The following is a 13045-nucleotide window of genomic DNA, read 5'->3' on the forward strand; positions in this document are numbered from 1 at the left end:
CTATAAACTCAGAGTGCTGTGAGATGGTGGAAAGGAGGAAAACAAAGACAGGGAATAATTTGTCTTCAACCTAATTAAAACTTGTCTTTTTTTTTTAAGAACATGCTTTTTGCTAGAATCTCAAATTGGACAGCAATAAGAAAGAAAGAGAGACACAGACAGGGAAAAAGAGAGAAGCCATACCCCCCCCCCCCACAAATGGCCACTGAGATTAGGATGCTATATGGATCCTGTGGATTGTGGCTCTCAACTGTAGACGTTTCTAGAATGGAAAGGTCATCCTGATCCTCCATGCAAACTTGAAAGGAATAAATGAGCCAACTTCAAAAATAAAAAACACAAAAATATTCTTTAATCTTTATACAGTCGTTTTTGCATAATGCACAAACATGGGCTCCATTAGTGTTTCTCAAGTTCATCTGCCAAAGTGAACAATCATAACAACACTGTATAGTTCACTCTCCACCCCACAAAATTCACTTCTGAAACAGACATTTGATATTCTGGAATGTGTTGCGGTCCATTCTTAACATTATAGCAGCATTGAATTTTATTAACTTGAACAACAAAAAGGGACCTCATAACTAATCAGCCTTGCTTTATCCTCAAAGCTCTTTAACAAGCAGGGGAGTCATATACTGTAATTGCTATTCCACAATTTAATTGTTCTGTTCTTAAATCTAATTTTGCAGCTGTGGTTAAATGGATACCACAGCTTTTAAGAACATGAAAGCAAAGTACATCTGTGCGACAGAAAGCTAACCATCGGATGTGTTTACAGTGCCATCAGATTTCCAGAATAGCTTGCAGCTCCCTCAAAAGTTACCAAAGTGACTTTCAACCAGTTACTTTTTAAATAAAATCTACACAGAGTAAAAAGGTCTTAGTTGTTAACACTTGGGAACCATTTCAAATCCAACCCAGTCGGAAGACCATATTAGTCCCAGTCTTATTCATAGTGCTAGGGAAGTGGTAATATGCTTACCTGTTCCTTTCACCACTCCTTTGCTTTCTAGATCTTTGGTCTCAAAACAGTGAGCATTTTAAACATTTAGGAAACACAGATATAGAAATTTCATATTGGAACACAGACCAAGTATCTCCAAATCTGTTAATTAAATGACAGAAACATCGATAACCAGAGATCCTTCAATTTAAAAGGCAGCAAAAACTATAAACGGCAAATTCTTTGAGTATCACATTCCGTGTATCTAACAGCCAAAGTGTCCTTTACTCACAAAGATACTTTGCCAAGCCTGTAAAATAGTCTAAGAATAACAAATGGGCTTGTAAATATCAGCTGTATTTTGTATACCGTAAGGCTGTGAATGTTGCAAACAGGAAACTGAAACATTTAATTAAAATGTGCATGAAAAGCCTGTGCCATTGTTTTAAGATCAAACAAATTGAGGAAAAAAAACACTTACAAGCAAACCTCTACCTTCAATGATAAAAGAATTCAATGTATCAACCGGGTAAGAATTGAAACTGATATTTTCTTGGTATAAACTTTTTTGCCAAATTTAATTTAAAAAACCTTTGTAAACAATTCTTTTTTTTAAAAAAAGCACTACCTGGCCAAAAGGATTTGAACCTTTCTCCATCTTTTTGCCAGTAACTGTAGGATCCTGAATGGTCAGTCTTCCCCATTCAGACTTCTGTTAAACTATAGCTGGCCAATAGATGTCTATTTCCCAGTTTTATTGCCAAAAATCTAATATAAACTCCAATGGAGATATGCTATTCCAGAAGTGAAAGCCAGTTTAACAAGAATTCTTTTCCTTCACCCAACATACTACATTTCAAACCAGTCTTTTAAAATGTTTATTGTAATCATAATTCAGAACTATCCAAAGCCTGTTCATAAAAAGGCCCATAACAAAGTCTGCACAGTAGCAATTAACTTAATGGAATAAAGTCTTTTGCATCAAATAATAATACTAAAACTTGTATTTCTGTTGCAGGGGGATCTGCAGCAATATTCCAGTCTCTTGCACACAGAATCCGATCCGGTAAAACGCACACAGTACTTCTCTTGGTTCAATTAACTGTGAAGCAAAAACTGTCCTTAGAAAAGAAGAAATGCATTCCTATTGTTTAGGTTCCCCTCTCCCTCATAACATCACAACGGTTTCTCCATGGGAGGGATACTTAATCTTCAAGTTCAAAGCTCGTTTCATCATATAGTTCAGGACGAGATGACCTGGAGTGCCGGGAATATTTCAGCTGCAAAAAATCTCCCAGTTCATCTAGAGCATTCAGGACCTGTAATAAAATTGCACTATATTAGAAAAATATAAAGTGCCTCTTGCTTCTGCTTAGCATCACCACCAAGGAGCTACACAACTATAAAGCTGCTTCCACATGAGGCGTTTATTGCTGAACTGCCATGGCTTGTCCACTTGTGTTTTATAGGATGGCAGAGAGGAGGGGTCCACATGATACTGCCTCCTTATGCAATCCCAGTGCTGCTCTCCCAACATTGCTTCTATCATTGCTCTTACCTGAGGGAGTCCAATGTGGCCTCTTCCTTTGTACATGCCTTTAGTGTTCCTCCTCTGATTTTAAAAGGTAAGGTTTTGAAGTGTGCAGTTACTATTGGGCAGCTGAGCCCAATCGTTTGGCTGATACCGGCAGTGAGCACTATTTTAGCACTTGCTTCGTGCTACATGCAGACATTACCATTATTTTTAAACACTTACAGAGATTGTGTTCTGTTTTTAATTTGGAAATGTACTATTTACAATCGATTTTTAAGGTCTAATGCTCTTTCACACATTATTTCAATTGATTTTTTTTCTCTTTCTTTGCCAAACTGACTGGGCATGAATACCATAATCCTGCAATAATTCTTATGGGTGGAGCTGTATTTGTCTGTGCATAACATACTCCCAACTATATTGACTAGAAGTTAATCCCAGTGAATTCAGCAAGGGACATCCTCTACAGATCTCCTATTCAAGGGCACACACACAAGAAAAGGATGAGAATTAACATACACATAAAACCTACAATGTCAGAATGGGAAGCAATTTTTTCTTATTCCTTGATTTTGACTAAGACGATAGTTAAGACATTAGACAAAAGTAACACGTCTTACACACTGTCCAAGGTTATGCAACAAACAATGCAGAAAATGTGAATTTTGTAGTTTATTTTCACCCCATTAGAGAAACAGCTAGCTAATCAATAAAGATTCTTCCCCCCCCAAAAAAATTGGTAAGCATTATCAGCCACTTCCAAACCCAAACACTATAAAGTGTGTGTGTGTGTGTGTGTGTGTGTGTGTGTGTATTACTATTATATATGTGTATTCATAACTATAAATTTGCTCCCCTTCCACCTAAAGAAACTGCTCCCTTGGCCCACTGTGGTTGCCCACTCCATTCTAAGTGGATGCAATCTGCTTCAGCAAAAAATATTACTTTCCTATTTTATATCTCTCTTTAGCACCAATGAAATCTCCTATTTCAAACAAATAGATACATACTTTTTTTAGAAACAAACTCTCGAAAGTAATCAATGGTGAATATTAAGCAAGACAGACAATAAATGCACCAGAGTGTAAGAGAGTCATGGCAAGGCTTCCCTTCAACATGTGTTTACAAAGCCATCTGCTGTGCTTACCGTGTCTAACATCTCTCGTGTATGAGCAGCCGATACACAAAACCGAGCCCTGGATTCTGTGATTGGGGTAGCTGGAAAGCCAACTACTACCACCCCAATATTTTTGGCTAACATACGTCTTGCAAAAGCCCTGGGTAAAGAAATAAAATGGGGAAATTATTTTCTCTCCAAACTGGAAAAGCATGTAAATGAAAAAGCAGTCCCGTTGCACTCACTGATGATAAGCAGTCAAAGATAATAGAACTGTAGAATCAGAGTTAGAAGGGATCACAAGGACCATCTAATCCAACCCTCTGCCATGTAGGCATACACAACTAAAGATTATGTAAAGTGCTTCTGGATAAAAGCTACATTTGGGAGGGAAAAGGTTAATTTTGTACGAAATGCACTTTGTGGCAAATGCTAACTCTCTGTATGACTTTTATGCCCACATCATATGCTCATTTTCAAACACCTGTTTGTCACGTTCACATTCTGCATTTTTATCTAAATATGTATTGGGATGGAATAAAAATGACCAGAGAGAACTGATCCAAATATTCACCTATTTCATTCTTGCATGCAAGACAAAAATTCAAAACATTTCTCCATTGCATGAGATTGTGACAGTGCTTTCCCCACACATTTTTAAAATGACTTGTAATCAGAGACTTTTTTTGTGATATTTGTATATTGGTATGCAAAAATACATTCTGTACAAAAAAAGTCACACAAAATTATTTTGTGAAAAAACTTTTTTGTGCACAAAAATAGTGCAATTTGTACATGAAAAGTGCTGAGCTTTTCACTCTCATCCCTTATTCCTACCAGTTTATTCCCTTACCAGTTGTTAGGTAACACAAAAAGTAGGGGCCTCTTGCACTAAAGTCCCACTAGTGGGCTTCCCATTAGGGTCTTTGTTTATCCTCTGTGGGAAAAGAATGTGAGACAAGATAGGCTCTTCCTAAATGATAATATGATACCATTCAAAACTAGTTTGCACAATGTCTTATGACAGGTATCTCTCCTTCCTCCATCCCTTTCCACTACAGTGACCAGATCCAAAAAGTGGATATTTTGCCAGATACAACTGGTCAGGCAGAGAAAGAATAATTGGAAGGTTAGCATTATTACATTATTTAAGCTTTAATTAATTAATTAATACCCCAAGGCAGCACCCTAATTACTTTAGGGCACCTTTTACTGTTACCCTAATACAGTTCAAGTTCGTCTCGACACTGGAAATCTCCTAGCACGACATCTTTGACAGGTTGATAGAATCAAATATTTAAAGGTAACTACACAAATGTTATGACATCATTAGAAAGTAAACACGTTCTCTATTTCTCTAGCTTCTGATAATAGTTTCTCTTTCCCTATGAATTTTTCTGCCTCATTTTCTTCCTATCTTCTGCTTCAAGAAGCAGCAAAGGAAGAAGGAGAAGAAACAATGGAAAGAAATATGGTGCATCCACCTTAGCTTAGTATGATCTAATTTTTATATTCACAGGAGTAAATTATTGTACAGAAGGGACAACGTGCCAAATAAACTGAGAATGTGTGAGACTTAGGCTGCAACCTTATGCACACTTAACTTGGTAGTAACTCTTATTTAATACAGAAGGATTTGCTTCCTAGGAAGCATGCAGAGGAGTGTGCTGCATGTTTTTACACGTATGCTTGTGTACTCATCTACCCAGCTTTATGGAAGATGGCTGGAAGCTCTCATGCATATTTCAATAGGAGCAAAAGCCAGCAGCCTGCCAGGAAGAGCTAGTAATGAAGTTAAAGAGGAAGAAGCCTCTTAAACGTCAATCAAAATGAGAAATATGTTTTTCTAACTCAGGTGGTTTCCAGATCTAATTTTCAAAGACTTGCAATGGTGGAGATGTACATCTGACTAAGCTTTGTTGTGGTTGCTTTTTCAAGTCCAGCAGGACCAGGATGAAGATGCAGTGGCTCTCTGATAATTATCAGACTGAAGCATATCTATGGGGTGAAGCAAATAGCATAAAAGGTCTGTGTCAATGCCGTTTACACCAGGACTGCGGCAGATGCACACACCTGGCCCTGATCCAGGCTGCTGCCATGGTCCTGAACTGGGTGCCAAAAAGGAGTGGAATTTTACTACTCCCTTTTGACCAGTCCTTCCGGGATGAGGCACGCCCAGAGACTTCTGGCTGCATTTGGGGCATCCTTCATTTGAATGCCACGCCCACAGTGAGGCCTGATGGCAGCTCTTTTAGGCTGCCTGTTTGAGGCCTTAGTGGTACATCACATCTTTTCATACAGAATACACCAGGCTTTGATCACTGACATATTAAGATTAAAAGGATGGGGTGGGCAACTGCTGAGACTTAAGGTGGCAAATTCCCTCATTGCCAAGAAGCTCTGGAGAGCTTCAGCCTGTCATATGCCCTAAAAAAGGAGAAAGAATGTTTTTTTGTGCCTGCAAATCATACCTAGGGGACACTGGGCTATGATATGTCCATGTTTTTGGCCTTCTTTTGGATATTTTAGGTCCAAGGTGGGTCTTTTTCTCCCAATAGGAACCATCCTAGCAATGTAGAAATTGCTACATTGCCCCTCAAAAATTCCTCTCACATTGGTAGTGAGGACCGGGGCATCACCCCGGATCGTTATTTTCCTCACATTCCCCTCTTTTTTAAATTTAATGGACCCTATGGGTGCTCGCTGCAGCCTATAAGTTACACTTAATGCAGTCATCCATAACTAGTTATTCTTGTGGGATAAGAACGGACTAAAGTAACAAAGCCACATTTCCAAAGTAAAGTAATGAGGAAGAGCAAAATTATTTTATTAATGTAACAAGTAAGGATATCTAGTAGCTACTTTTAAAATATACATTTAAAGCTTTATGCAGCTCTCTTATCAATCCTAACAGTTTTCTACTCCAAAAAGTAAATGTAAATAATGGAAAAGTCATGAATAGTACAACAAATTCTGGCATGAATCCTGTTTGTTACTTGCAACGTCACTAGTTCTATTGAATTAACACTGTGTTTTGGAATAGAAAGTCAACATATAGAGAAATTCCATTGATTCAAAGAGTCTACTGTAATTGGGGCCAACAGTAGGATTGGGACTAATATATCAAGTTACTTAGGTTCATCACTGTAATGAGCAACAGCAAATTTTTATTCTTTAAACACTGTAATTACTAACAGGAGAAACTGTTTTTAAAAGTTATATTCCAAGCACTGGTGGCTGGTAAGCGCTCTGCCTGAGAGTTGCAGCCAGTCAGGAAAGAAAATACCAGATCAGACAAGTAGTCGGATCGGCATAGAAGACAGAGAAATGATTAGAGCTGGTTTATATTTTCCTATGCATTTTTGGGGAAAAAAGGCATTTGTGAAATGAAACCTCCTATAAGTGAAATTCTGAACACTTTGCATAGCTTCTGAGGGAAAACAGTCACTTACCCAATTTTACCAGGTATGTAAAGTAGCAAAGGCACAACAGGGGAATCCTCGTTGCCATAAATAATGAAACCTAGTTCATGCAATCTTCGTCTGAAGTACCTCGTATTTTCTGATAGCTGGCGGACTCTCTGAAGTCCTGAAACAAAGAACCATGAAATCAGAGATGGGAGAAAATTACTACCCTCTTGTGTCAAAACCAAGGACAAAAAACAAGATCTGGTTCTTTATGATGAAGACTGAGTAAAATATTTATAGAGACTACTTCAGAATCTAATAAAATTCTTTAATATATAATGTAAACATCCAACATAGCTCCATGTAATTCTTTCAGACATGTAAAACATAATGAAGGGAAAAGAGATTTGACTGCTGAACCAGGTGGCTAAATGAAAATAAATCTACCTTGCTCACATATAGAGGGTGAGTTCTTTGTCCAGTAAAAGGACTGTATAAAAGACTACAGTTGTCCCTCCTGATTTGTGGACTTGGAGTCCACTGTCTCACCATTCACAGACATCAAGTAGGGAGGGACAAAATGGTGTGTGCACCCAAGGCGCATGCACAACAGCACGCATGGGAGTGTGTAGCCATCAAAATTAATGGTGACTTCAATATTAGCATTTTTCCAGATTTGCCTGCGGGGGGGGGGGGGGGGTCCAGAACGGATCCCCGACAAACTGGGAGGGACAACTGTAGTATTAAACTTCCCATTTTTTAGCCTTATCTCTCACCAGTCCATTGCTTCAAGTTTGGACTGGATGAAATGAGCCGTGGGGTATTTCCCAACTCTGAAATTCTATGATTTTCTCCATTCTTGACTCTGTTTTGGAGTTGGGGAGGAAGAGGAGCATTGGAACGATGGTGGCAGGGAAGAGAAGGAGTGCTGTGGGAAAGTGAGGATTAGTGCCCCTCTTCTCCTTACAGTGCTAAGGACAGATATCTACTTTCACCTTATATCTGGACATGTGAATGATCGCATTGTCACAGAATGCACTTCCCTCTTCTCCTTTCAAGGAGAATAGTAATTGCTAAAGGCGCAGTATAAATAATTTTCTTGAGATGTGCATGACAAATGTTAAGCCTACCACATACTGTTCTGCACTGTTGAATATAATATTTGATTAATAAACAGGAATAATATATTTATATATAATAAATAAAACCAGTCAAATAATTTTTGTTTCAGTGTTCTTATCCACCCAAACCCCATTCACCATGGGACTGAAGAGGCAGTTCTCAGACTATCTAGAACATAGTAAGGATCCACAAATCCTCATTTTTCCATGTCTCAAACCCTTACTAAGGATTTTATTATACAAGGCAGGTAAATTGCAACTAGAGCAGGATAATCGTGCTTTTGGTTGGGGATGATCACATGACATTGCTTCTTGTCTGTTGTTCTCCTGTAGGAAGCATTTTTTTTTTACCAATGCAAAAAATCCACCAATAACTTTGTTTCCTGCTGCAGACAGATCTTGTAGCACCTCTGAAACTAACTAAAAGAAATTGGCAGCATGAGCTTTTATAGACGTCAATCTATTTTGTCAGATGTATTTAGTTGAGTGGAAACCTGGGACACACACACACACACACACACACACCATTGATTGGTATGTCAATTCAAATTCAAAATCCTTTGGGTATGGAAATGAAATAGCAAGTCCACTTTTAACAATGGTTGTTAGTGAACAAAGACATTGGGAACTGGCCAATGTGTATGAAAATGAAGAGCTAAGAGCAGGCTGGCAATGGAAACTAGCCTGTAGGTGCAAAGAATAGACAAGTGTAGGATACCTCCCTGAGGATGGGGTCAGATAGTGTTGAAATGTGTGTAGTGAGTCAGGTAGCCATTATCTCTGTTCAATCCATTGCTGAGGGACTGTAGTTTATGAATGAACTATATTCTGCTGTTTCTCTTTCAAATCTGTCTTTGTAGTTTCCTATTCCTAATGTCTGAGATGTCTTGTTTCCTGCTACTGTTCTGCAAGGATAGTTCAATTCCAATTTAATGCTGATTTTGGGAGGCCAGTAGGCATGCTTTCAGAATAGCTTCAGTGCCCCAGTGATCAGGAGAGAAGGAATAAGGGTAGACATTTCTATTTAATTTCTTTCCAATGGGCAAAGTAACTGAGAAACTTTTAAACATTTTTTCTCTACAGAGAACAAAATCATTGGCAAATGACTGCCCCTAATTGGGGCTTGTCATAGTAGCTAAGAAGGAAATCCCCCCCCCCAGCCCTCTGTCTCCTTTTGCTGCTGAGTGGCTCCGTTCTGGAGTCTCCCCACATACATTCACATACACCTCAAAATGTAAGTGGGAAAGAGTCTTTGTTGTAGCATTTATTTCATTAAACCTTTTCTGCTATTCTTGTTGCTGGAGCTTCAGAATTGATTAAACTTTGGCAGATTAATCACTACTGTAGTTGCTGGCTTTCACCTGCCAGCGATTAATCAAGTCTATCCCAAATCAGGAAGCTGCCAAGAAAAAAAAAAGCCTTTTTTAAACAGAAGCTGTTTTTATTTATATTTCTGTGAATGGCATCTCTCACTCACTCTATGTGCATGTTTGTGTGTGTGTGCCAAACTAGGAAAAGGAGCAGTACTGGGTGGTTAGTCTCAAACATTATGTGTGATAGGCTGCTAGTGCAAACGAAGGTGGCAAAGCTGGAAAGATTCCAAAGGTGCAACAGGGAAGAGAACAATCCTAACTGCATAATGTTTTTACAAACAATGCTATTTTAGCAGGACAAAGTGTGATAAAGTCCTAAGCCTAAAATACATTTCTTAAACAAATTCTTAGGCTGAAAAAAAAAAACACACCAAGATACAAATCTTATTGTCATTGAATCATTACAGTACTACCCTGCTGTTATGTTACAGAGGAAACTGAAAGACAAAGGGCAGCTGCATTTTAGCCATTTCAATGTGCTTTACAGCTGGAAGACACTGAAGGACTGCCAGATTGGCTCTAAAGTCACATTTCTGTACTTTGAAAGTTATAGATATAACTAGGAAAATGACTGAACAAGAGCTGGAAGATGCATTGCTATGCCACAGAACTGGTGTAGGAAATGAAAGCATGGTACTCTGGAGGGACTCTGGAGGAGCACAAGTACAAACCCCTCGCTCATGATGCAGAAAAGTAATTACAAGGTGACTTTCAGCACATTACTTGTTACTCAACATCCTCATCAATTACACAGTGAACATAAAAAAAATATTTCCACCTGCCCTCCCCTAAATTCTCTGGAGAATGAACAAAGGTAAAGGATAAAGTGTGGCAGATAAGAACGTATTATGTACAAGCCTGATACACCAAAACTGCTAAGGAGCTCCTATATCATGCTGTAAAACAGCCAAAGCAAGCTTGACATATGTGAAGGCAAGCAGACTTCACTGTGTTGACCTTTCTTGGGTTCCCTTCTCAGATCCTGTCACTACTTGGTAAACTATTAAGCTATTTCTGAAAGTCCCAAGTTTCCTTCACCAGTATAAACTATGCTACTGAAAAGGACAGCAATACAATAATATATAAAGATAGGATGACAAATGGCAGTTCAGACTCATTCTTCCATAGCCAGGTAAGCCTTTTTTTATATGAAGGGAGGCTGACATACAGTTGTGCCATTCCCTGTACTTCTGATAGGCATCCAAGTTCACAGGATGCCATAACAACAATGCTAGGGCCTGCTCCATATCCACTGGTAATGCACAGCTGGCCTAACTGAACTATGGAGTTTATCACATGAGACACATACCATGCAGAAATGGGATTTAAAAATCTGGAAACAAACCTGTAAAAGTGGGTTGATTTTCAGACACATTGGGTTTAATAAATAATAATGCGACATTAACCTAAACGGAAAGTCGACAAAGTCTGCTCCTTTTTACTTTCGGGATTTTCCATTTACTTTCCGTTCAGGCTAATGTTGCATTAATGCTCATTAACCTTTACGCTGTGTGAAAATCAACCCACTTTGGTGGGTTTTGTCCACTTTCTGTTTGGTTAATCCTCGACGTCTGAAAAGCTACCTGCTTTTGTGGGTTTTTCCCAGTTTAAATTCAGTTTCTGGACGGGATCTGTCCTGTGAGATAAACTCCTATGTCAGGGCAGGGTGATTGCTACAAATGCACCCACAAGGGGATTAGATTATGAGAGGCCTCATGCTGCCATTGAGACTGTAGTGCTTTATGAACTGGTATTTGAGTTCTGGGTCACCAATTGGGACATCGGATATAGTGGCAGTGGGTGGGGTGGGGAAATCCACAGAATTGTAACAGTTCTGTGGAAAAGTACTTTGTGAATTACTCCAAGGCAACATTCTCTAAATTTGTTTGTTTTTCTAAAGACCCACAAGACTATTTGGGGGCCTTAAATCAAGATGTTGCCAAACTAGGCCTTGCCACAAAGGTTGTCTGTCACATTCATAGAGTTTAGCTACAAGTTGAAAAAAACATATGCATCTTAGAACAGGGATAGCAAAAGAATGGATTCCCAATCCTTTTTTGCTCTTCCCCTCTCAGCTCCTATGAGAAGTAGAAAATAAAATTATCTCTAAATGATTGAACACCTCCCCAAAACATACACCCAAACCCAGAATAATTTAGAAAACAGAAACTGGTATGTGACGTGGCAGCCCATTTGGTCACTCTGAACACTCTACTGCAGCCCACTCTAGCCAGCACAGTTATTCTGTCCTGCCTTATAATCTTGGTAAAATAAATGTAACCAGAAGAAATAAAATTCAAGCTATTTGATTTAAAGTTACTCCCTCCCTTTACTGACTCAAGAGACTCCCATTTTTAGCCTTTATCAATGATGTGATAACCTTACTATCTCTTTAATCTTCCAACAGCCAAGGGAGTTTTAGCTAGATTACTTCTAATATTGGTTGGTTAGCGACAGACAGAAAGCACATGTTTGCAAAAGCTTGCAGGCTCCCTTTGTACATCACAAAGTAGTTGATCTTGTGGCGTCTCTGATCTTTTTAACAGCCTGACTGAACCACCATATTTCTTTTGGTGGCGGCCACCATCACAATAATCATTTCTCTCTTTCCAGAAAAGCTATCAATGGCACATCCTGCTCCACCCCACTGGAGTCCTTTGTAATTAAGCACTCCTCTTAGATACCACTTCAAGCCATATTATTTCACAATTCCCTATATTAAAAAAATCAATAATTACCATAATCCTGTGGTTTTTTTCTTCATTTGGTTTGAGAAGTGAGGCATTTCAGCTGTTTTGATTTCCAAAGAACGCTATGTCAACATGGAAGTGTAACTTATAGGGCTGTAAAGAGATACAGTGCGCCCACTCCATACGTGAGCGCACCATACATGGCTCTTTGTTTATGCGGAAGTCATGTCGCCATTAAATCAATGGCGCATGTGCCTGTCATGCATGCGCACTGTACCGCCACAAGCACAACCCCCATTATACTAAATGGGGCTCGAACTTACACGGGATTTGCCTTACATGGGGGGGGGGGGCGGAACGGATCTCTGCATAAGGTAAGGCTCCACGGTATAACTCTTGGTGTTTCTTTCTATTCTTTGTACTGTGTGCCTTCAAGTCATTTCTGACTTATGATAACCCCAAGGTGAACCTACCATGAGGCTTTCTTGGCAGAATTTGTTCAGTGGGATTTGCTGTTATCTTCCTATGAGGCTAAGAGAATGTGACTTGCCTGAGATCATCCACTAAGGGGCTAGACAGACGGACAGCTCTGTGTCACCCATCTTTCCTCCTCGTCGGTGGTGCAGCAGCTGCAATGCACAGCACCAACGTGCTGCCAAAAAGAAGCTGCCTAGAGCGGCTTCTTTTTTGCAGTGCTGCAAACAGGAAGGGGCGCCGCCATGATGCCACTTTCTGTCTGTGATGTGTGGATGCTGCGCCATCATGGCGGCCCCCTAGTGGATCAGAGGCCAACATGATGGTGCCGCTGCTGCTTGCTAGGGTTAGGGAGCGTGCAGTTGCTGCATGCTCCTGAACCC

General features: G+C 39.5%; 1 protein-coding gene across 1 annotated transcript in view; it reads right to left on the minus strand.

Moving 5' to 3' along the window:
- Window positions 1–330: 330 nt before the first annotated feature.
- Window positions 331–13045, minus strand: part of SPTLC3 (serine palmitoyltransferase long chain base subunit 3) — an 82835-nt gene continuing 70120 nt past the window's right edge. The window contains exons 10-12 of the mRNA XM_042458172.1: window positions 7050–7185; window positions 3628–3757; window positions 331–2265 (exon numbers count right to left, since the gene is read on the minus strand). Of these exons, the coding sequence (XP_042314106.1) occupies window positions 2152–2265; window positions 3628–3757; window positions 7050–7185 (380 nt within the window). The 3' untranslated portion in view covers window positions 331–2151. The remainder of the gene's footprint in view (window positions 2266–3627; window positions 3758–7049; window positions 7186–13045) is intronic.

Source organism: Sceloporus undulatus, chromosome 1 (assembly GCF_019175285.1).
Source record: "Sceloporus undulatus isolate JIND9_A2432 ecotype Alabama chromosome 1, SceUnd_v1.1, whole genome shotgun sequence".
NCBI lineage: Eukaryota > Metazoa > Chordata > Lepidosauria > Squamata > Phrynosomatidae > Sceloporus > Sceloporus undulatus.